The 26,330-nt window shown below is 40.0% G+C and overlaps 1 protein-coding gene across 2 annotated transcripts in view; it reads left to right on the top strand.

The window, feature by feature from the left end:
• The first annotated feature begins 10,292 nt into the window (after positions 1 to 10,292).
• The window catches only part of pip5kl1 (phosphatidylinositol-4-phosphate 5-kinase-like 1), a 53,243-nt gene continuing 37,205 nt past the window's right edge, over positions 10,293 to 26,330 (top strand). The window contains exons 1-2 of one of the 2 annotated variants that reach the window (XM_006782136.3): positions 10,293 to 10,400; positions 20,233 to 20,436. In XM_006782136.3, coding sequence (XP_006782199.1) covers positions 20,233 to 20,436 — 204 coding nt within the window. In that variant the 5' untranslated portion in view covers positions 10,293 to 10,400. Of the gene's footprint in view, positions 10,401 to 20,019; positions 20,437 to 26,330 lie in introns of those variants that run through there. The other variant, XM_006782135.2, reaches the window with a different exon arrangement.

Here is a 26,330-nt window from a genome sequence, read left to right as displayed (position 1 = left end):
CAGCTGTTTTTTTTTCTGTTGTGTGATCAGTTTTGTCAGGTTGTGTTTGTTTACAATTCTGGCTCAGATTGAAATCAAGGCACATTTTATGCAGAAATCCTGATAATCTCACAGACTGTTTAGAAAGTATGGACGTAGCCAGCAGGACCCCCTGGTGTGTCAAGCGCCGCCCTGAAGCCTCATGCTGAATGTTTTCACATGTCAGATATATCAGATGTAGCGGGACACACACCTTCCAAAAGGTTCAGCTGTTGTTTCGTCAGTCTAAAGATTATTTTCCCAGAAGTCTTGGGGATCATCAAGATGCTTTTTGGCAAATTTGAGATGAGCCTTTGTGATCTTTTTGGTCAGCAGTGGTTTTCTTGAACCCAGTTTTGCATTGTTGAATCATGAACTCTGATCTTACTGAGACACGTGAAGCCTGGGGTTCTTTAATGTTGTTTTAAGTTCTTTTGTGACCTTCTGGATGGGTTGTTGATGTGCTCTTGGAGTAATTTCAGTCGGCTAGTCATTTCTGGGAAGCTTCCCCTATTCCCAGGAATGTCTTTGTAACCCTTTACAGACTGATGGATGTCAGTTACCTTGTTTCTCATTTGATTCTTCTAGCCTGCTTCACTTTGTCACACAGGATCTATTTACATGATTTCTTGATTCAGCAGGTCTGCGAGTAATCAGGCTGAGTGTGTTCAGTAAAACTGAACTCGACTTTCCAAAAAATGTGATTAATAACAGTTAATTCATGATTCAACAAGACGAGCACTTACTTTTTCACAGAGAACCACGTAGGTTTGGATACATCTTCTCAGTTAATCAATGAAATCATCATTTAAAAACTGCATGTTCTACTTACTTGTATAATATTAAAATTTGGATAATGACCTGAAACATGTAAGTGTGACAAATATGCAAAACACTATGGAATCAGGAAAGGGACTAAACACTTTCTCCCACTACTGTAGTTGGAGGGTCAAAAGCACAAAAAACTTCCTTGCAACTGCAAAGCGTGGGGAAGGCAGCATTGCGGTTTGGATTGGGTCGAAGCAGCATGGTGAAAATTCCCAAGCTGATACTACCTATGTGCTGCTCTTATCCATCAGCACCACATCTTACAGGTTTAAGACCTGCTCTTTCAACAATATGTAACTGCCATGCTTTTGCTACCATTCATTTGTTTTGCTCTTCCCTCTTTTTATCTTTATTGTGTTGCACTCCTCTCTTCCCCAAATCACATTAACTCTACTGGAAAAGATAACATGGTTTTAACCCAACGAGTATAAAAGTCACCAGATGAAACAGGAAGGACTACATATCAGCGTATTTATATCGAAATACCAGCTTGCTGTCTTTGTTAGTGTTGTGATTCACTCCATCCTGTTTCACTGAATATTGTTTTAATGTCCTTTTCCCATTAACATGAAAAAATACTGAAGACGTCTCTCATGAAAGGATGTTGAAAAAAAATTATTTTTAGAATCTGAAAAATTTTTAACCTTAGAGGAAATTCAGGTGTATCCGCTCGTTTGTTCTGCAGTCCTCGTGTTAATTTTGTAGTATTAGGCATCACATGTGAGTCACAGGAAATCCACTCTTCTAACACCACATATAAAGTTGCTTATTTTGGTCCTTTTATAGCCTTTTATTTCCTTCCTTGGAATTTGCTCATCCACATGTGGCAGAGCACAAACAAATACACATTTTGATATAAGACCAGACTGCCAGAATTTCAGGATATGTTATAGTTTGGTCAGATTGTGTTTGCAGATAACTGATTTCGATTAAAGATTTTTTGACGATGCAGAAATCCTGACAAAACATAGACTGTTTCGAAAGAATTGGCCTAACCACCTTGACCCACCTGTGTCTGAAGAGCTGTCGTGAAGCCTCATGGTGAAATATCTGGCCATTTCACTTGACTGAGGTACTAAAAGAATTTGCATCTTAACAGACCAGCTAATGGTCTTTCCAGACATCTGGTCATCTTTCACTTTTCAGAAAGAATGCAAGTTTATGAGACTTCGGGTTGAGCTGTCACACCTGGGCGCGGCCTCAGTAACTGAAAAATGAATCCAAGGCCAAAGTCCAAAATCTGAAGTTCCTTTGATGTCAGAAGTGAGTCAGGCTCCACAGACTCCAATGTTAAAATAAACTTTAATCATTCTCTGACTCATTTATCTGGACGGCAGAATTAGGAATGTCTGCAACACCTCATCTACTACCCAGACATTAAACTGGGTTTTTTCACTGTGTGATGTTTTTAAAGGATTTTCCAAATAATATGATGGTGTTTGTGATACAGACCAGAAGAGGTTTGTGCTTCAGTACTGATGAGTGAAATTATTAGTTTGATTAGTTTAGCCCTTCTTGGCTGATTTGCTTCAGCGCTCAGACGGGTTATGAATGCAGCTTCAGCGGTCCCCAACCTCTTTTGCACCACGGAGAAATGGAGAAATGTGGAGAAATACAACAAAATAAAACCAGTACCGGTACAAAAAAAGAAGATTTATTCATAACACACGGGAAGAGACTAAGGGAAACCGAGTTAATGATAAAAATGATAAATAAAAATAATAATAAAAACGCTAAAAACCCTGAAAACCTTGAATTTCACACCAGAGCCTCAACTCTCATGGCCCGGTACCGGTGGTCCATGGCCCGGGGGTTGCGTATCGCTGGTCTATACCATATGTATAGATGGATATAACTATCCACATGAGGCAACTTCTGGCTTCAGAAAACCGTACAGATGGCAAAGGTTTGTAGCATTAACCTATTCACTGGAACGTTCAAGACAATTCTACTACACAGCAAAAAGCAAGACACAATTCACCAAAGTTCTTTGTGTTTCTCATGCATGAGGGAGAGAACGAGCGGCGTTCCTTCGCTTGACCTCGGTCGCTCTCGTCCGCTCCCTCGTAACACTGCTCTTTTATTGAGTATACATGAATATGCATAGGCTCATTAACATAGTTACACATGTGAACAAAGAGTACCGTCTGTGTGCGTGTGTGTGCGTGTGTGTGTGTGTGTGGGGGGGGGGGGGGGGGTGTCAAGATGTGACCCCATAAAGACTTTCCTAAACCTGCTGGTCTGGAAGTCCAGCAGTTCATCTAAACAAAAGGCACTTAGACTAAAACAGATATAGATGTGTTTGCTATAGCATATATCAGCAAGAGAAGATACGACCTCTCTCATGTTATGACCCTAGGATGTGAGTGTGTATGCCAGAACGTTCTGGAATGCACACAAAGTCTTTGCAGACTACTAAGGATCGATTATAAACTCTAAGCATATATGAGTTAATATTTCTAAGCATAAATGACAATCAACCATATAAACCTGACAGATGGTCTCACATTTGACTCTAGAATAATCTATGGTCGACTCAGTGACTGTGAGGTGCCAAGGTGTTTGGTTTTCGCCAAATGTAGCTGCTGAGTTAAAACACAGACAAATAAATGAAACCTCAGTTTTGATCACCCCTAGAAAATCAGCTCTGTAGTTCTGGAAGGAGGAAGGGAAAGAAGCTCTTTAGGTAAAGTCAGATCAGCTGTGTGATTACAAAAGAGTGTCACACAATCCTTGGAGAAGAGAAGGTCATGGTTCAGCTCATGGCATGCCAAAACATAAAAACATACTTCTACATGTCTGCTCGTCCTCAGCACATTTGATTATCAACACTTGGCTACTGCTTATTTCCTTTGGAAGCAGTAAGGGTGAGTAAGGTAATGCATCAGTTTTTATCTGTTTTTGTTATCTTTTGTAGCTGTGACGCACGTCGATGATTCAGATTTTCAGATTTACAACAGTATAAAAGAAACACTTTTTTTCTCCCACTTATTCACAGCTCAGGTGTGGAATTTCCACTGTGCTACATTTATCCAAAACACTTCTAAAATATAAGTTTTGGTTGACAATTTAAAAAAAAAAAATTGCATTTGACAAAAAATTAAGTTATGTGGGATTATTCTGAAGTGGTTCAGGCTTTACAGGGTTAAGCTGGGATTTAAGCTCCAGTTACATCAGGTTTACATCTTTCTTTTTCCAAGACACAGCCAAAAAGTTTACAACATAACAGGTTACTGCAGGCACATCACACCACAAGCATAACTAAACTAAACTTCCTACCAAAACATGATCTGGCATCTTGACATCCATCAGGAAAACAAAAAAGTCATAACCTGTACTCTCCTTCAAGATAGCATCTCAACCTGAAGGGTGTCACCTCAGTTAGAGATCCAGCTTTTAAAAACCATGCAATATAGTCCCTATACATGATTCAGCTGTGATGGTTATGCAAATAATAAGTAAGGAGTGTAAGTGAGAAAGATTGAACTGGCCCAGGAACCGACATGACCCGGATTCCGGTGCTCCTGCTTGATGAGATTTCGTCATACAAATTCCTTAAGCCATGATTATTCATTATTAGAAAGGATGAGGATGGAAAAAATAATGACAACAATCGTGAAAATGTTTCTTAAGATGTGATTTTGGAGATCTTATCTCCTCTGGAAAGTCATCCTAAAGTCGAGGACAGAAGCACAGTTCTTTACAATAAAGCTTGAACCCAACGAAGGGTTGAAAGTTTTAAAGTCAGTTCTAAAATGTAAAAGGAGTCATAGGAGAGAAACCAAGACTGTAGGACGTGAACATTTTTAACCAGTTGGACTCTCAGATTATATCAGATAGGAGGAGAGTTGCAGTAATCGTGCCTGTAGATGAAATGAAAGCAGGACTGCACGGCCTTGTCCCACTGCCCAGCATCCTGCTGCTGGATTAACGTGAACACTGTCAGAATGCGTAACCACAGTTATGTAAGCACTTATATCTGTCCTTGCAGGGACAAAGATCAACGAGCTCACCATACAGGGCTCAGGTGGTAGAGCAGATCAGCTACTGATTGGTGGTTCGATTCTTGGCTTCCCCAGTCTGCATGCCACATATCCTTGGGCAAGATTCTAACCCCAAGTTGCCCTCCGATGCGTTCATCGGAGTGTGAATGTGTTTGAATGTTGGTTAGTTTGCACTTGAGTTTAGAAGCGCTTGTATGAGTGGGTGAACGAGGCATGTTGTATACAGCGCTTTGAGTACTCCGGGAGAGTAGAAAAGCGCTATAGAAGAATCAGTCCATCACACTCAGACATCTGAATGTGAGTGCACAGTAATCTCAGCACGTTCCATTTGTTTGGCAGTTCTGAGGGCTCATCCTTTAAAACTAACATCACAGGCTTATTGTGTTGTGATTGGCTGCACTTTGAGAGTCACCACCATTGCTAAGCAGTCATTACATTCATGCACATTACTTGCATGCTGTGTGGTCAAATGTTTCCTGCTGTTGGGGTATTTCTATTTGCTGTGATCGGTGTCAGGGTTGTTATTTAAAAAATGAATTCTTACACAGAACAATTTTCTGAAAAGTCATGCACCATGTTACTTAATAACACCTAGGAGAAAGACATTTTTTATACTCCTCCTACACAACTTTCAGATTACTCTGTAAAATGACCTGAAACTGATAATCTAATTTAATATAAACCTGAAGCTACAGCCCTACATAGCAACACAAATATCTGTCCTAATGAGGCATTAGGACAGGGGCACATAAAATCATCCTCTTAATATTTAGGTATAAACACAAAGCCGACAGCACAAAGCAAAGATGAAAACTGATGAGCCTGATTGATGAGACTGAAGTTCAGGGTGTGGCTGCTGGGCTGGGTGTTAAAGTTTTTCATGCCCAAACTGTATGAATTGGTACTTAAAATTCAGCTGAGGGAGCACAGTGACTGTTCTGGGCAGGCCCGGACCCTCCAAGCTCTGACTAACTCCCCATAATTTGCAGTGTAGAGCGCTAAACCAGGCTACTACTGGTGATCTGCCTGTAGGCTGAAACCAGGTTGTGGTTACTGCTGGGAACTGTCGTCTATGACTCATGACATGTAACAATGAATTGTGGCCGGTGGTTTTATCAGATCTGACAGATGTGTTAAATGTCAGCTTACTCCACACACAAGCACATTTCCTGTGGGTAGATTTCCTTGGAGATTGTATCATTGCTTGGCTTTTGTTAGAAAAGGATTTTCCACTTCAGTAAATTGTCCAATTCCAGTTGAAACCTTCTATTTGGTCTAGACATCATAATGTGGCTTCATTATGTTCCACCACTGTTAGCAGTTGGCAGCACGGTGGCACAGTGGTTAGGACCGTTGCCTCACTGCAAGTTTGGCTCCACTACCTGGTCAGGGTCTTTCTGTGTGGAGTTTACATGCCTGCGTGGGTTCTCTCTGGGTACTCCGCCTTCCTCTCACGGACATGCAGTTAGTGGAGTTTGACTAACTGGTGTTTCTAAATTGCTGTGGGTGTGAGTGTGAATGGTTGTCTTTCTCTCTGTGTTAGCCCTGCATCAGGCTGGTGACCTGTCCAGGGTGTACCCTGCCTCTCGCCCAAAGGTAGCAGGGGTACCCTGATAAGCATAAATGGAAGAGAATGGATGGACTGTTATCAGTGTTGGAGTTGTTAAACAAATAAAGGGAATAGACATTAATTTTAGTGTTAAAGTTTTAATACACCACAAGGATTTATTGTTAAAAAAAAAAACTTTGGCAAGCGATGACAGCACAACCAGCACTGATACAGACATGAAAGAACAACAGCACCTTTATACTCATGGGGATAATCTTTGTTTGATCAGTTGTCAGGTGTTTTCTTTTCACAGTCATGCAGGCATTTGCCTGATAATGAAGAAAATCCATGAGGCCTTCAGCAAATAGTTTGTTTTTCTTTTATCTCAAGAAAGTGACACTAACATACCAACAGTACAGAGAGGATAAATTAGATGAAACACAATTTTGCCTCCTTTTGATTTGAATTAATTCCTCATAGCATAAAATCTAAAACCATCTGTGCTTGCACACCTGGGGTTTAAGCACCCTAAACTGGAAAGTGAAATGACCTTCCTGATGGTCACAAACTGTACAGAGATTTAAATGTTTACACATGTTGCTTTTTTTTGCTTCATCTTTACAATTATGATAGGGAGGTATCCAGTCAGGTGTATGTCAGGTTGTTCATTCATGAGGCTGTTTGGTGTGAGACAGATTCATCAGGCCTCACAAATGCCTCATACATGACGCACAGTGTGACTAATGAAGTTTCCCATATTCTCAAAAATCTGTCAAACTGCTTAAACACTGAACTTTCTTTGTGATTACATTTGGATCAGCTTTTGTAAACAAACCATCAGCTGAAGTATTGTTAGCTATAAATGTAGAACATGTATCACCAAACATTGTGCACACAAATCCTTTCCCACCTAAGAACATACTAGAGAAAGAGTTAAAACGCTTCTCCTTGAATCACTCAGACAAGCTTTTTCTGTATCTGTGATGTTTGGAGAGTCATGTGGATGTTTTGTCAAAAGGTCGTGTTGGCCGGAGCAAAGAGGCAGACCCAAAAGCTGACTCAAGCAGAAAGAATATTTCACAAGAAAAGCAAGTTGTTTTTTTTGTTTTTGTTTTTTTATCTTTTCACAGGAGACTTGACCACAGGGGCTGGAGGGCAAACTAGAGTCACTGGTGAGGAGTTCACTGAAAAATGTTTTCCTTACTTTGTTCTACAGAGTTGAGAGGCAGGTGAGAGGGAAACATCCAGGTAAGATATGCAGATAGAAGAGAATCCAAGGGAGGAATTCTTTTAACAGATGTTTCCAGAAGCAGAGGGTCAGGCAGGTGAGTGACAGGGGAAATCCCGAGCTTTGAGAGCAAGCGGGCGGGTGAGATGTTGAGCAGCCGCTGATGTTGCAGGGATGTTCAGTAGGACGTTGAGCCAAGAAGTTATGGAAGCGTACAAGTATTGGTCCTTAGGCATGGAGACTTCAGGAAAGGGACACAAATATTAACAATTGGAAAAACAAATGTGAGTTCAGACAGGGAGGTGGATTTACCACAAAGAGTAGCAGACGACCTGGCGATATGGGCCGGTACAGCTTCACCTGCAAGCCATACCAGCCCATATCCTCCTTCACAGCATGAATCTTCTCTAAGGTCTTCCTCTTCTCCTCATGCCATGCAGCTCTATCGTCATCATCCAACTCTCCCTCCTCTGTACATGTGCAAACATTCTCAAGCTTGAGTCTTTAACTTTGTCTTTAAACCTGAGCTGTCCTTCTGCTGCACTCATTTCTAATCTTGTCCATTCTGCTCACTCCCAGCGAAAATATTAAATAGGGGGTGAAATATCTTCATTTCGTTTTGTACTAAGCTCGTATTTAGTATGTAGTTGTGTGGTTCACCATCTGCTTCTGTGGGAGGAGTGAAGCACCACAGTGTGGTGGCTTAACAAATGAGCAGGCACATTTGTACTTTTGGATTTGGAGGATCAGTGACACAGAATGTGGTACCTAAAGAGTTAAATCTGAGGAGCCCACAAAGATACCTGAAACTATAACAGCTCTTGCTAGCTTGGATGATGAACATCCTGCAACAACACTGTCCGAATGAATGATTTGTCAGGATTTTGTTTTCAGTCCACTGATTGCACATGTAGTTTATCATGTGTTGTCGGTCTCCTCCCAGTTGTCATGAATAACAACGCTTCTCAGATAGTTGGGAATTAACAGCAAAATGACATCAAAAACTTTGAATTAGTTTCTTTGTAATTCAGAATGGATTTAATCACTGCGACTCTTTTTGGAGAGAGAGATTTACCGTCTAATTCATGACAATGTTTTTCAAACATGAAGTGTAGTTTTAATCTTCTTTTGCTGTTGGTTCAGTGAATTTTGGTCAGAGAGTGACGAAACCTGCAGCTTCAGAATCTGTGAGATGTCAGCTTTCAGCACTTGACAGTGTGTCCAGGTCTTTAATCGTTTGCTGTTTTAGCTGTTTGATGGTTGTTGAAATAGTTTTGTGAGCTTTAACCTGAGATTCTGGCGTGTCTGGCAAAATGCATTTATATTTAAAAATTGATTCAGGATTTAATGATTTGATATCACCTTGTTCAAACTAAAATTGTTTTGAATCTGGAAATAGATTTTTAAAACCCACGCCTACTTCTCACCATCATGCAGACACCTCTCTGATAACGAAGACACAGGAATCGCCTTGTGACCATGAACGCAGCTTGCAGTTTGTTTTTATTCCCGTCATCGCTCTTTGTACAAGAAAGTTACACTCACATACTAAAAGTACAGAAGATTCTTTGTAACACAAGTAAGTGTAACATAACTGCAACTCTAATGTGTTTAACTGAGCACAGTGATGTGATTGTTACAGTTTCAATGAAAAATGTAATGTGATTACAGTTACACACAGTATATGGCTGTTAATACAAGTACCCACACAGCAAGCCTGAATATTCACCAGATGATTGCATTAAAAAAAAGAATAAGGGTCTCAAACAGCACAGAGTCCAAGGTCAGCTTGTGGCTCCAGTTACCAGGAGTGTGGTTCTAAAGCTGCGGCCACCTGGATCAGACTAGTCAAAGTGGCAATAAGCCTTTAATTTAGTTTATAGATGCTTGTTATAGAAAAATAATCCGTGTGCAATTTTATAAATCTCTAAACAATTCATATTGTTTAGAAACACGTTTATATCTGCTGTATAGCTGGACATGAGACTCTGCGGGCACTGCCTCACTTTTGAGACGCTGTTTAAAGAAATGCAGTTTTGGTTATATTGTCCAGTCCCATTAGTCACTCCTTTGCTGTCAGATTAGAGAAAACTTTCCCTGAGTGAGATGCCACACATAATTTGAGCCTATGACGCTTTTTTAAAATCAGATATAATAAATGTGTTGAACATCAGCTCGCCACAGCCATTTCAGCTCACTGAACTTCATATTTTTTCCACAAGCTGGGACAGCATTTCTCCAATCCATGGATGCTTTGTTGATAAAATGGGATATGAAACATTGTGTCCTCTGTTCTCTGTTCACAATCACTCCCTCTTCTTCAGTTAAAGCTGTAATATGCAGCTATTTTAATTGGAATTGGATAAATGGCACTCTTTTATTCCCCAGCCCAACATCTCCAAGCTTGTTCTGGCAGTTTGTCATGCAGGCGAGTGGCTACGATCTCCGAGGAAAAAGTGCATTCCCAAGAACACATTCCCTAGAATGCGTTCCCAAGGATGCATTGTCAAGGACGCCGTGAGCAGAGCTCTGGAGATGTGAAGCCCGGCAGCAGGGGAATGGAGGAAGCTGCACAGAGTCAGGAGGAAGAGGTGCAAGCTCAAGGCTAACACAACCGGCAAAACCAAAAAGATGAAGAGCTGCTGGGTTTCCTCCTGACTGAACCGTGGCTCAGTAACAGCTTATCAGACTCATTTAAACTGGATACATCCTCTCTGAACAGATCAAGAATCCTGGCTACACACGAGAGGACTCTGAGCCCACAGACCATTAGGTTGGTACACTTACTACTCTGTTATTAACCAGTATTGTTCAAAATTGTTTGGTATTTGGCGTTTTGCAAAGGTGTCGGCTCACTAATTGTTGATCCAAAGTCTATTTCAGAGGATTTTTAACTGCTAGACAGACATCAGAGTGGAAAGATAGAAATACTGGGAAACTTGCAGATTATACCTGCAGGAGCTTTCAAGGCTTCCACTCTTCTGTGAAGGCTTCCTACAGGATTTTTGTGTCTGTGGGAATGTTGTCCATTTATCCAGATGAGCATTTGTAAGTTCAGACACTGATGTCAGACGCTTGCACGCTCCCTTCTGGTATGATCAAAGTGTTTGATGGGGTTGAGATTAGGGCTCTGTGCAAAGCAGTCAAGTTCTGCCACATCTAACTCTGTCAGTCATGCCTGTTTGGACCTTTCTTTGTGCAGAAATCATTTTTTCAACCAGTTTCCACAAAGCTGAAAGTTCCAAAATGTCTTGCTGAGCATGATTTACAGGTGCGGTCTAATGCTTTTGTCTATAGCGTGCCTCTTCTTCATTCGGCCGGTAATAAAACATCTAACACTTTCTTCTACTGCATTTTATGAACAGGGTTTGATACAGGAATGACATTTTTCCTTCACCGCTCTGACTCTAAAGTTTTGATTGTTCATTGTGAAAATTCAACTAATGAGTTGCAGTTTTTCCCTTCGAAGTGAAGGAAAACTGGTTCTGTTTGTTTCCAATCTACAGTTTTCAAGTATAATTTTCAAATGTTGTGCGATAGTAAATATCAATAACGAACTCGAGTTGATTTAATTTGGTTTAAAATCAGTTCATAGTCAAGATCAAGGTCAGTATTCAAATATCAGATATCAGTAAATCGGTAATATGACCTTCATTGTTAGCAATTGAGTATAACATCATATGAAAGAGCATGGTGAGAGCTGTACAACACACTTTTTATTTTTTCCAATATGACACCCTACAACATCACAATGACACCACAAATTTCACAATCTCACACACACAATATGTAGTATCTTACAATACTGGACACTAGGAGACTTTTTTACAGCTTGTAGAAGCCAACAATTCAGTCCGTTCTGCTCCAGTTATCTTGGTAAAGGCCAGGATTTTCTGGTATTTGTTCTCTTAATGTCTTTGTATTATCTGAGATCCCACTCTCAGTGAGACAAAACGGGTAAAAGCCCACATCCGAGACTTATTTGTTTTTCACACCCTGAAATCTGAGGCACGTTTGAACGTGAATATCTCAAAGACTTTTAAAGAAAAGGCTGAAAATTTCACTTGTCTTTCTTACCATCAAAATAAATCAGAATCTATAATTTGGGACAGATAAAAGACCACTTACTTTCATGTTAATACTTTTATCATGAAATCCTTTGTCACAAAAATGAAGAAAGACCCATTTTAAGACTTCACTGCATCCTTGAACCTCCTCCGAGGTCATCCTCTTTTCCTCCTGCCTGGCAACACCATCTTCATCATCCTTTGTCTAATATATCCACTCTCTCTCCTCCATACATGTCCAAATCATCACATCCTTCCTTCTCTAACTTTGTCTCCAAATTGTTCATCTGAGCTGTCACCCTGATATTTAACTTGCATCCAAATTAGACTACTGTAATTCCCTCTACTTGGGCCTCCCATCTTCCTCTATCCACCGCCTCCAGTTAGTTCAAAATGCAGCTGCACGTCTCCTAACTGGTACTAGAAATTATGCCCACATCACACCAGTTTTAGCCAACCTACATTGGCTCCCTGTTGAATATCGCATCAATTTCAAAATTCTCTTGCTTAACTTTAAAATTTTAAACAATCTGGCTCCCAGCTATCTATGCAAACTCCTCCATTTGTAATCAAATGCTCCTGATGCAACCGAGGTCTCGTCTGAAGTTCAAAGGTGATTGGGCCTTTGCTGTCGTAGCTCCCAGACTCTGGAATAACCTTTTGATTCAAACTAATATGCTATTTCGTGGCTAGTTATGTGTTGTTGTTGTTTTTACTCATATTGTTCATATTGTTTCCTGCCCTCCTTTTTCTGTTTCTTTTATGCTGTCTTATGCTATTGCTCTGACCGACTGTGAAGCACTTTGGTCAGCTTTGTTGTATTATTATGTGCTATAGAAATACATTTTGATTTGATTTGATTTGATCCGAAAGAATGTGCAAAAAAAGAAAAAAATAGAGAAAAAGCAAATTAAAATCCAATAACTCTGGTGTCTCCCAGTGAAAATCTATGTTGAAGGTATTGTATATGTTTGTATATCGTCTGAGAGGAGTCGGGGTTTCTTGTCTGTGGAGTGTTGGGTGTTTTTTTTCAGATGGATGAAGACTCGAGTCCAGTTGGCTGGAAAACCTCCAACAGTGAGTCAGCAGAGTTTGCGCTGCAGTTGCATTCCCACCTTGCCAACAAACCTTTTATTTCTGCACCTCTGCTCGCTTCATATTGACTGCAGTATCAGAGCTTCAGCCGCTGGCAGTCGTGTCTGCCTCAGACAGTCAGTGCCAGTGTGGGTGTGACCGCTGGGTGAGCCGGGCTATGCTCCGATGACATCACACGGTCATTCTGCAGGCTGACATGTGACACACATGCACTCAGTGAGTGACACACACTGGGAGAGACACGGACAGGCCGACCATCAGCTGCTGTACAGAGGCAAGTGAAACGCTTTGAATCTGATTGCTTCCATAATGTGTGCAGTCACTGCTAGAGATCAACTGTGTGAGGGATTTCACCCAAGCTGCTAATGTGTAGTCACCTCCCCGGGCTGCTGTGTGCAGTTATTAGACACTGTCAGCTTTGTTTTTGTTACAATCATCAGATTCTCATTTAAAGATGAAATGTCCTCAATTCATTTTGAGTTGGCTGTCTGCTCACAGCCGTATAGTGACCAAATCAGTTGTTGCAACTTTGCTGTCCATAAAAACAGCATCAACTGTTTGTTTGGAAGTTTCACCATCACACTGTGACTGCTTTTGACTGCAAAGATGCCTCTGTGGCCATTAAGTGCCATAAATGTTGACCATGCATTGACCGCGTTAATGGCTTCCATCATGACATTAGTGAGCGGTTACTTCCCCATCACATTAGTCAGCTAATCAATCCACGGCCGGATTTACTGGGGTTGGGATTGTATTCTGAAGATTGCATAAATCAACAAATGTAAGATAATGTGCACGCAGGATTATGGGCGTCAGTGTGAAGGTTGTTGTTTCAGTCTTTGGCTTGGATGAAGTTAAGTTCTTAATGTCATGGTCCTGGGTGACTGGGTCTGTGACCCAGTGTTTTGTGTTGTTTATTATTAATAATCTTCTCTTTTGTGTTATTTAGAGTTTTTAGTCTATTGGTTTCTCTCTGTGTTCCACGTTTGCGCTGTAACCCCTTTTCAAGTCCGCGTCTGTATTATATTTCCTGTTTTACTTTGACTGTCTGCATCTTATGTTAAAATTTCTAGTTTTGCTTCCTTTGTCTCGTCCTGCCTAATTACTCTCAGCTGTGCTCTCCTCCTGTGTCTCATTCCCCTCGTTATCCCTCAGTGTAGCCCCGTGTTTCTCTTCATCAGTGTCACAATCTCCCTCATATATGTCTGCGTGTTCTGTTTGCCAAGCCTGCCAAGTTTAATTTAGTTTTTCCCCAGTGTTCAGCAATAAAGCTAACATTTTGAGTTTCAGCTTGGCCTCTGCATTTGAGTCTGAATTTTGGGACCTTTCATGCCTCCCTGCACACAGACCATGACACTTAACAGGGTTGTGCTTTATTTTGGCCACATGTTAACTAGGCACACTTTCATAACTGGAAGATGTTCCCTTTCATCCACTCATATTGGCGTCACAGATTTTCTGCAAAAATAAATAAAACTTTTTTTTAATAGACTAATTAATTATTAGAAGAGTTGCAAGAAAGGTTAGATGCTAACTGTACCAAAACCCTAATCCTTGATTATTGCCAGTGTCATGGTAGATGTTAGAAGTTTAAAACCCTGCAACACAAGAATTCATACAGGAAAACAGGGAAAAGCCCAAACTAAGCCGTGCCCTGCTTCTCTGCAGGTTTTAGACTTTTTAAAGCCATCCAGTGTGGTGGATCGGGTCTTTCAGTGAGCGACTTCAGGCCCTAGGGCCACGTATTTGACTCACCTGTCTTAGCAGTGGGACATAATTCTGTGCTAATAAGCAAACTCTGTGGTAAGTGCACCTGACCAGTTTGGACTGACAAGAGGGTAGAAAAAAAATGCAAATCAGAGTTCAGTGAGTGTATTAGTCGGCAGGTAGGCATCTATTATGATGGCTTTATTCTTGTTGTTGCACCAAAGAAATCTTAAAATATCCACTAAGATCTTGGCCTGATCAGTAACACTGCATACTTACACTGTTCATATGAAAGATAATCAAAACATTTTAATGTTGATAATGATGGTTTTCACACATTTTTATATCCTGACTCATCTCCACCAGTTTAGCTGTTTTCATTGTCGTGCTGTGCATTACTCTGCAAAACATCACAAGACCAGGGAAATTACAACTGACTCAAATCCTATGCTAGTGTTACATTTTTTTATTTGTTTCCTGGGTTCCCACACAACCTTCCACCTATCATCTTTACCACAGCAATGGGCCTGGAAGCCTGGAATGGGTGGACTTCAAAAATCACCAAAACGTGTATTAGTTAGTATTTTTTTTTAATTGAAAAAGATTCTATGTACCATAAATGTTTTATGGTACATAAAAAAAAAAAAAACAGCTGGGGTAAAAAAAATGACCTGATGGTTAAAATCTTTTCTATACTTGGGTTTATAAAAAGGGCAGTATGTTTGCCATATCCAATCTCTGTCTGTAATGTTATTATTTTATTTAATATTTAATTCCTTTCATTTGTTTTATATTTTTTATTGGCCTGTAATTGGCATGCACTTCTGGGTTTTATCCTTTCTATTGTTATCATATTGCTGACGTTTTGCTCACTTGCGTTGCTTTGACACACTTTTATTTTCATTGGTGAAAGTGAAACTCTCTGGAAGGGAAAGCTGCTATGAATTCCACTGGAACCCGTGTTTGTCACAAACAGCAACCGCCAACGTACGGAGCAAGTCCTAGCACGATCTAATAATAATTTATGGCAGGCTGGTGTGCACATCAGCTGCTGTGCTACTGAATTAATCATTAATTTCAGGGATTTAATAACCGCTGCTTGCAAAGTTCAGACCACCACAAGCTGCTAAGATAGAGCCAAGGGAAAGTAAACCAGACAGTTAAACAGTCTGTCAGCAAGGTTTTCCAATCAAGTCTGTAGCAGAACTTCAGAGGAAATCCAGTGACAGATGTGAAAGCTTGTCTAGTATTCTTTTCACGATGTGGGTGTGTGATCATGTTCGATTTTGGCTCCAGAGTCACCTTCTATATTGGGGACTACCACTTCATTGTCCTCCTCCCTTCTGCCTGTTCAACATGGTTTCATAGCAAAAATAGTCATAAAATGGTCACAAAAAGTGACGTATTTCTTCAATGCAATTTCAAAATAAGTGACAAATTATTTTTTGGATCTATTTTTAATTAATAATTCATTAAAAAATTGAACATTATGCAATGCAGCTAAGTTGTTGTGTTTTGTCAAAAAGCAGAAGCAAAGAGCAGACAACAGCTGGCAGGTTTAAAGCATTGTTTATTGATAAGTAGATAAGGAGTTAAGGAGTGATTTTTATGGTTTAAAGGCAGTAAGTGGGGGAATTCAGCAGCATAACGGCCTAGTACATGGAAACTTTGTTTGAGAGGATACAAGAAGATGAGGAAGATGTGATTCACAGGATTCACATGAGAAAGCCAGCGGGTGTTTAACAGTCTTGCATGAGTTGGATGTGGTGTGCCGACAGCTGGCAAGCATCAGAGAGTTGGCAGAAAGGCAAGAGAGCAGGTAAGTCCTTCCTGTGACATGTTACAGGTAATTGGATTCAGAGCTGGTAAGTACAGCTATAAATTTCTTCAAGCAACAGGTAGACAAGTTTCCAGATAAGCAAGTTTCCAGATGAACCTTCTCCTTCTGTGGAAGTTTGGAGCAGCTAGCTTGGAGATGTGAAAGCACACTGCGTTACCACAAAAGCGGCAGGTAACAGAGGTGGCCTAATTCTCGCCATATAATGGTGCAGAGAACTGCTGCGACCTGCAACTTGATGTACTCTATCACTTGATTACCAGATAGAGGGCAGGTGTTGGAAGGACTGCTTCAATGGAGAAATTCCAGGCAGGGGGTGGAGCAGGAGATAGAAGCCATCACTGCATCTCCGCCTGAGGCTCCAAAGCAAGGAAAAGGTTAAGAAACAAAAGAAAAGATGTCAAGCCACCTGCCTCGTAAATCAAATAATGCACTCCCTCTCTACTCTTGGGTGTAGATTCACACTTCCTACAAGTTTATCCAGATCCAAGTTTTAGGCTTCACTGGAGTTTTTGAAATCGCTCTAGGTCTAATTAATCTCCTCGGACCAGTTTGCCTTGGGAGACTTTACCTGGGTTATACAGTTCATTAGTTTGGGGGGTTTGTGGTGGCTTATCAGTTATTTACAGTTTACACTTGATTGTAATGGATGTTTGAAGGCTTATCAAGACTGAAACTTAGTTAATGGTTCTTTTAATTAATTGAATACAGCACTGTTTCAGTTACAGTTAAATAAAGGTATAAAGGTTAGATTTCAGGAGGTCGAATGTAACGTAACAATTTATTGCCGGCACATCCAGCTGCCAGTACTTATTGTGCTTCAACTTCCAGAAGTTGCTCAAAAAAAATGGATCGCCCGTGATTTATCTCCCAAGAGATAGAGACCAGGTCTGCAGCTTTAATGAGCTCAACACATAAACCAGTTCTCCACATGCTGCGCTAAATATTTTTAATAATGTTAGAAAACCCAGTCTACCCAACAGACAAAGTCTCTCCAGCATGTCCTGGGTCGGGCCTGAGGACTCATACCAAGACACAGAAGGCATCCTGATCAAATCACCTTAAGTCTTGCGTTTTGATGTGGAGGAGGAACTGCTCTAGTCTGACCGATCTCTTCTTATCTCTGAAGCTGAGCCCATCCTGCCTTCAGGGGAGGCTCATGTCTAGCACACGTACTTCACCCTCATGCTTTCAGTCTGTACCCACAGCACAGATGTGGAGTGTAGATCAACCAGTAAATCTAAAGCTTTGCTTCAACGCTCAGCTCTCCACCACAGCAGAACGGGTTCGGCAGATGCTGCATCAATCAGTCACTCTTCCACTCAATCCTTCCCCGGACTGTGAACAAGACCTCCTGTGTCTCGTGCTGCTGTTCTGCAGCCTCGATGAGCCTCAATAAGGTTTCAAAATAAGAGCGGCAGATTGTCCGCAAGTAAAATCACAAGATGTCGTTGTCCTCTTAAACAGATTAAAGATACGTTCTAAACTTATTTGCAGAATATAGCTATTAACATACCTGGGTGACTAACAGACATGGGCAGTAATGTGTAATCCGATTACTTTTTTCAAGTAATGAGTAAAGTAAGGGATTACTAAAGCAAAAAAGTAATTACATTACTGTTAGTTTCCCCTAAGCAGGCTCCGTTACTGCATTATTAAGTCGTGATTTTGTTTGTGAGAGTGTCTCATGACAATGACATACCAGTGTGCAACAACCATGGCAACAACAGATGTGTGTAGATCAACAATGGACTGGGTATCAGGCCCATTGTTATGGGTCATCTGGTCCCTGTAGTGAGAGCCTGGTTTGCACTGCCAGCAGTAAATCCGATTCATTGAGGGTGGGTGTTGGACTCCAGCAGGCCTGTCCTGTTGCTGTACTTTATTACGTATTTGTTTACAGAAAGTTAAAGCAAAAAAAAAAAAAAAAACAGGAAACTTAATGAAGCAGGACACCTGTCCATTTTTACACCCTGTGAAATAGTAATATGTCAGTTTCAGCATTATAAGAGCCAAGTAAGGTTGAATGATGAATAGATTTACAATGTTCTATAAACGTCAGTTGCAACTTTACCAGATGATGTTCTACTAATCAATTATGTGCCAGTTCTTAAACATTATTAAATATAATTTACTGCAATTTATTATTTTACCAGTTATTAACAATGGTTATTACAGTTTGTCACCATTGTTAAAGACATGCTGAAGCCGAACACTCAGACCATCAAACAGCATCAGGAGAGGCTGTGATCAGACAGGAAGCTTTTGTTTCTCAGTCAAAGTGAAGAACAGAGAGAGGAGCTCAAAAGGTCCAAGGAGCGCAGCGTCATGCATGTTGCTATGGACGCGTCCAATGGCATGGCAGGCTAATTTACAAAAGGAAGGTAACGCTGTGATGTGAGTGCTGAGGCACTGTTTTCCTTAAAAAGCACCAGCTGATAAAAATGGTAATCTCAGGCGGGTTTAAATTGCAGGCTAAAGACTCTGTAATAACAGATCTTAATGTTGTTTCTAAAATGAAGGTTTTATTACTGATGAAGTGACTATGTTTATTTGAAGCCAAATACAAGTATTTTTTTATTTGTTTCTTTAGTTTCTTTGCAACACTGAGACTGCTCAGACTGACACCTCCTCACATGTAATCACATCATCAGGACCCACTGTGCTTCATTGGTCACTGAGCAGATATGAAGTTTTCCAGGAGTGAATTATAACCCAAACCACCATCTTCATAAAATAAAACCAAGTGGTTTTTAGTGTCTAATTTCATTCATGAGTCACTTTATTAGATACATCTGTTCAGCTGAATGTTAATGCAAATATATAATCAGTCAATCATATGGCAGCAACTCATCATATAAAAAATGGTGAAAATGAGCTGCTGACGTTCAAATTGAGCATCAGAATGGGGAAGAAATGTGATTTAAAGGTTTTGGGATATTGTTGGTCAGCTGGTCTGAGTATTTCAGAAACAGCTGAGATCTCTAGTGTTACAGAAAATGGTCAGAAAGAAAAATAGAAAGCCTTGTTGATGTTAGAGATCAGATGAGAATGGCCACACAGCATGCAGAAGAGCTTCTCTGAAAGCACAGTAGCACAGCAGATGGGCTACAACAGCAGAAGACCACCCAATGCACCATTTTGTTTAGCTAAAAACAGGAAACTAGGACTACAATTCCCATAGTGCTTATCAAACTGGACAACTAAAGCCTGAAAGAACTTGAGTCTCAGTTTGTGCTGTGACATTTGGATAGTAGGGTCAAAATTTGGTGGAAACAACAACAAGAAAGGGTGGAGCCATCCTGCCTCTATCAAAAAAGCTGCTGCTGACCATGTCCACCAATCAACCTTTCTACCTATCTTTTGGCGGTTGTTTCCAACAGGATAAGGTAGTGTTTTTCTACTCTGTTTGAGCTCTCAACGGTCTTTCTTGCTACAAGTACCTCATTCACTCATTCACACATTTATACAAGTGCTTTTTATGCCTAAACGCTGATGATCATTCACCATCAAAAACTATCAGTTACTATTTATTTCATAGGAGTCTTTTTGTTTCTCTGAAAACAAAGGCTTAGTACTGAGTGGCTCGGGTGTGTAGAGCTCACAGGGTCAAACATTTACTGTAAAACACATGACATGACCGCGCAATTAAAATGTTTTTCTGTGGCATTCAGAGGAGCAGCATTATGGCATTATCCACAGCACAGCCCATGAAGCTTTTATCCCTTTGTGTTGGTTTCCATGGTTACTCTGTTAAAGACTCAACTGACAGTCAGCTGTCTTTTGTGTTAGTCGCTGGCCTCTCTGGCCTCCACTCACACTCTGATTTCTTTTCTCCTCTGCGTCCACAGTGGAGCAGTCACATTTTTTCCTCATCAGGCTGTTTTTCTCTATCTCAGATGGAGATGTCGACAGCCGGTCCAGGGATGTTGAGTCACCAGCAGCGCTCCATGAAGAGAAGGCGGTGGGGAGGTCTGAGGCAGCAGTGGAAACTTCTGGGCCTGTTTGAGATTGACCAACAGCACGAGTTCTACAGCCTGACCTGCATGATGAAGGAGGGCTTGGCTGCAGCCATCCAGAACACCATCGATGACCCACCCGCAGTGAGTAGCTGTCAGGAAACAGTGCAGCCACTTACACATATTAAAAAGCCGCCTGCTTTGTAGTGAAGTGGAGGCAGTTAGCAAAATAAGCTGAAAGGTGTCACTACCACATATACTAACAGTTACCATGGAGTAGTTGTGGGTGTTTTGAAAGGAGCCCATTTAGGTCTTGGACACATGAATTTTACCTGTCATAAGTTTATGTTTTTGAAACTAGAGATCATAAAAAAAAGAGGGTTTGAGCTGACTGATAAATGGAAAATACTACATTCTCAAACAACTTCAGTAGTCCTTTTTTCCTCTAAGTGGGACATTCAATTATAAACTCATTAGGAAAGTGATACTGAGGTCATAAATCAAGTGACTTCAATACAATCAGACTTTTAAAAAAAAACTTGGCGTCTCTCCCCATTAAAAATAATACACTCTTACGTACTAATACATTAGCTTTACTTTTGTATATGAAAGATGAACAATCAAGCCTTTATGGCTGTTGTCATGTTGGGCTTTAGGAGCCCAAAGTAACCAAAATTGGATGGTGTGTGGAGTGTAACCATATGGCTACATCACACAGACAAATAAAGTAAAATCCAAATAAAGATAAAATGAATATAAATAAAATTTTACTTATTCGCCTTATTATTTGTTGGATAAGACAAAGTGGTCCAGTTCTAGGATTTCAATTAAGTAAGGTGAAGCCTAGCAGCTACAGTCACCTTTGTCACATCCACCTCTCAGTCAAAGAGGCTGCACCTCTAAAATTGTAAACTTAATATAATCCTTAATAACATTCGGACTGGTGAGTAGTTGTACAGTTCTTATAAGGGAAAGAATGAGCTACAGGGACCAAAAATCGTTCTTTATAACAGGTTGTAACATCTTTATTTCTGCTCAAAAGCTGCAAAGGTTCATATTTTAACAGTTTTTCTTTTTGAAGCCTCTAGTGGACATCAGAGGAACTGCCGTTTGTGGTGCATCCATATAAGCTCAGATTTCTGCTTGGTTTTGTGTTAGTAGCAGTAGTAGCAGAGTCAGTGAATCCTTGGCAGTATATTACTTTTTGTTTACCTTCCATAAATTAAAAAAAAATAAAAGCAGATTACCAAACTGAAAATTCTCTTGTTATATTGCATTAATGAGGCCTGATTATCCTTGTTGTCTTGTCTGTTTAGTTTCATGTGAATGAGCCATAACCTACCCCCCAACCACCAAAAAAACCTTATTATCCATTTATATTATGCAGTTCTTCCAAAAAAAATGTGCTGCCTGTGTAAATGTATTGTATTACAAGTTGGTATTACATTAAAGTACCACTGAGCTGTGACACTGGACTGTTGACACAATCTTCAGAGTGCCAACAAAAAGTCCTGAGAGAGTGAATGAAAGCTGTTGCATAATATTTCTACATCGTCAACTACAATGTGTCACATGGCGTAATCAGACTACAAAGGTCGTCTGTAATGGCATCTACAGCGACACCACAGCTGTGAAGGTATTGATTATTGGATTACTGTACAGAACCTGTGAGCTGCAAAAATCACTGCTCATTCCAAAGTGAGAAATGAGGGCTGGGGAATTTCACTGTGCAGATTCACACAAAGAACTAGTTCAGAAAAAAATAGTGAACAGTTTAAAGAAAATATTTATGTGTAGCTCAGCGGGTGGTGCAATGGTGTAATGGTGTTCTTGGTAATAGCCGAAACAAGGCCAGGCATTGTTGTTAATGTAGGGACACCAGAGCTACAGTGACTGAACAGCTTGTCTAAACTGAGAGACAGATGAAACCACTCACGAAAATATAAAATAAAATATAATATGAGGAATGCTTACATAGCTGAGAAATATAAATGAATATTTTGTTGAAGTTTAGCTGATTAACATGGGCTAAAAACGGTTAGACTTTGAATATAAAAGGTCATTTTTGTAATTACCCTCTGCAAACCTGTACTATAACTTCCACCACAGGAGGGCAGTATTGTAAAACCGAGATCTGAAATCTAAGAAAATGTAATATTGTTGAGACTGAGGTGATGAAGTGTTACCTGAAAGCAAGAGGGTTAATGGTTTGACTGTCCTGCTTGGTACATGTGTTCTTTTGGTTTTCCAGCTTATCAAAGAATTGCTCAATAATGCACAGAAAGTTCAAGAAAATCTAAAACTTGTTTCCACTCTGAGGTTGAGTGAGAGAAGCTGACACTTACATAGTGTCTGTATGGAGGACCACAAGAGCCACGCGCATCGAAAGAAAAAATTCTGTGCTTAAATAATGAATTGTAGAATAAAATGTACATTTGTAAATTCATTTTTGAATTCCAATTTAATAAACTGATTTTTAAAATGCTTTTTAAGTCTTCATTTCAAAAAACATTTTCCATTTCCACTTTAATAAACTTCATTTCAAAAGCCTTTTTCGAATTGCACTTTAATAAACTTCATTTTCAAAAATCCATTTCCCTTTCCTGTTCACTCAGGGATTAACATGTGGATTAGCATTTGGATTAGCAGTTGGATTAACAACTTCATTTTAAAAATCCTGCTGCTATTCAAATGAGCCACACCGTGGGATGTAAGGAGCTCTCTGATTGGTTGGTCAGACACAGGCTGTCTGCCAGCCTGGATGTTTCTAGCTCAAAGCTTCGCCCTGCTAAGAAGCTTGTGTGCTTGTACAAAGGCCGTTCGGCCTCGGGATTTACACTCGGCTCGACACGGATATGTGAAGAATGAAGGGACCCTGCAGCGAAACGGAGAGCTCAACCTCTGACTGAGTGCCTGTTTACAAAGTCTGACCACCTGTGAAGGTAACGTGCTAATGTGGCTAACGCTAGCATCACAGCACGTAGCCCCATTATTTTAAGGTCATCTTAGTTTATGAAAGTTTTACGTCGCAGCTGTACGAGCTCGCTACGTGTTTTGTAAGCTGCTGTGCTCTTCACAAATAAAGCTGGAAGCAGCTCAAACTATTAGAACCAGCACTGAGGCCTGTTACATTTATACAGTGTTAGAGCAATGGCTGCAGCCTACAGCCTTTAAACTAGCGATTAAAATGCTGACAGTAAACTCGTCAGTCCAGATGTTACCACATTACTTTGTGATACTTAGAGTTAAAACAACTGAGACAGGCTGATTAAAATAACAGCTGTCAGTTCTCTCATTCAGCATATAAAGACTGGAGATCACACTACTGATTTCAGCTCATTTAATATGTGAGTGCACAGATTCATTCTCAACTGGACATAAATGATGATCAAAGGTTGTATATGTCATGAATTCATCAAATCCCAGCCTCTAACAAAATGCGCTGACTCTTAGCTTTGAATGTCCAGTATATTCTAATCAGTGCAATTTCAGCATTCACTGAACCCACAGTAACTACACCTGTGTGGTAAAGACACAGATAATGAAATTTAATTATTAATACAATATACATCATGAGAAACAAAAGCTGAAATTGATTCAGTTTAGTACTTTTCTCTGTATGCTCTGTGATTATAAAGGCCTTAAATTCTGTGATATATACTGTAAATGATTTTCACAGAGGTCTTAAAGTACTTAAATCACTGCTGATAGTCTAGTTGTTTATATTTTCACGTTTTTGTGTCTGTAGGGCTGTTTGATGACGATTTGGACTCCTCTGGGAGATGAGGACACACCCACATCTGCTCCATACTGCAGCCATTGATGGTGTTACAGCTCTGAGTCAGCTTTGGGCCATCAGACGCACACACAAAAAGGCTGTAGGCTGCAGCCGTTGCTCTAACACTGTATAAATGTAACAGGCCTCAGTGCTGGTTCTAATAATCTGAGCTGCTTTCAGCTTTATTTGTGAAGAGCACAGCAGTAGTGATGGGATTTCCGGCTCTTTCAGCTCCGAACCGGCTCTTCAGGTTGTTTTATTGCTTTAATTTATTTATTATTAACAATAATATAAAATTATGCACAAAAGGAATTACTAATGTAAAAAAAAAAAGTGGTTTTATTTATATATGTTTATATATAAATATATGCGGTGGCCCCTAGAGACAAAACACGTACAAACTCCAAAACATATTTCTAGCATGAACTGAACTTCCAAAACAGAGCTACCTAGATCACTTAAATTACACAATTGAAAGCATGAAAGCATATGTGTATTGTCTGTGTATTTATACACAAGCACTCATATATAGTCAAATAATTAAAAAAAAAAAGTTCATTTACCTGTTACTACCACACACCAAATCCGGTCGTTGGTACTTGCTGGCTTGTGTAGCCACTAGGTAACAAAAGCTCAACACTGCCCCTAGCACCCTGGAGCACTTCTGTTGTCTTTTGTACGTGTTTTGAGTTTTTACGTGTTTTGGAGTTTGTACGTGATTTGAAGTTTGTATGTGCTTTGTCTGTAGGGGCCACTGTAAATATACTTTTATTTATTCACTCCACATAAAATGTAATAAATAAATCATATAATACAAAAATCAACTATTCACATTTCAACTTTTAACTATTTAAATTTTCAGCTTTTTCCTTTTACAAATTTAAAGTGAAACAACACAAAACACTGCAAACCACAACACAATTAAATATAAATTATAATATGAAAACAAAAAGAAGATGCATATTCTCTGTCATATGGGCCCGCATGAATAAACTTTCTGAATCCTTTATCATCCGCAACTGAAAATAGTTGTGGATGATTACTATACCTTTCTAATGTGATGTTGCTGTCCCTCTCTCTCTTTCTCTGTCTCTCCCTCCTGCTCTACTCCTGTGCTACTGAGTGTAACTACCGCCCCTCCCCCTCTTCCCAGTGTGAAGCACAAGGCTCACATGCTGAGTGAAGCGGAAAAAAAGTGTGAGAGAGAGAAAGAAAAAAAAAACCCCCACGGCTCGCGATGAGGAGTCGGCTCGCACCGTTCACGTCAAAGAACCGGTTCTAAGAGCCATTTCGTTCACGACCGACCCATCACTACACAGCAGCTTACAAAACACGTAGCGAGCTCGTACAGCTGCGACGTAAAACTTTCATAAACTAAGATGACCTTAAAATAACGGGGCTACGTGTGGTGATGCTAGCGTTAGCCACGTTAGCACGTTACCTTCACAGGTGGTCAGACTGCGAAAACAGGCACTCAGTCAGAGGTTGAGCTCTCCGTTTCGCTGCAGGGTCCCTTCATTCTTCACATATCCATGTCGAGCCGAGTGTAAATCCCGAGGCTGAACGGCCTTTGTACAAGCACACAGGCTTCTTAGCAGGGCGAAGCTATGAGCTAGAAAAATCCAGGCTGGCAGACAGCCTGTGTCTGACCAACCAATCAGAGAGCTCCTTACATCCCACGGTGTGGCTAATTTGAATAGCAGCAGGATTTTTAAAATGAAGTTGTTAATCCAACTGCTAATCCACATGTTAATCCCTGAGCGAACAGGAAAGGGAAATGGATTTTTGAAATGCAGTTTATTAAATTGCAATTCGAAAAAGATTTTTGAAATGCAGTTTATTAAAGTGCAATTGAAAAAGGATTTTTGAAATGCAATTTATTAAAGTGCAATTCGAAAAAGGTTTTTGAAATGCAGTTTATTAAAGTGCAATTCGGAAAAGGATTTTTGAAATGAAGTTTATTAAAGTGCAATTCAAAAAAGATTTTTGAAATGCAATTTATTAAAGTGCAATTCGAAAAAGATTTTTGAAATGAAGTTTATTAAATTGCAATTCAAAAAAGATTTTTGAAATGCAATTTATTAAAGTGGAATTCCAAAATGGTTTTTGAAATGAAGACTTAAAAAGCATTTTAAAAATCAGTTTATTAAATGGGAATTCAAAAATGAATTTACAAATGCAGATTTTATTCTACAATTCATTAATTAAGCACAGGATTTTTTATTTCGATGCGCGTGGCTCCTGTGGTCCTCCATACCTT

Source organism: Neolamprologus brichardi, chromosome 7 (assembly GCF_056152115.1).
Source record: "Neolamprologus brichardi isolate AB-2024 chromosome 7, ASM5615211v1, whole genome shotgun sequence".
Lineage (NCBI taxonomy): Eukaryota > Metazoa > Chordata > Actinopteri > Cichliformes > Cichlidae > Neolamprologus > Neolamprologus brichardi.
The sequence above is the reverse complement of the archived record's forward strand: the minus strand, read 5'-3'. Positions and strand labels throughout refer to the sequence as shown.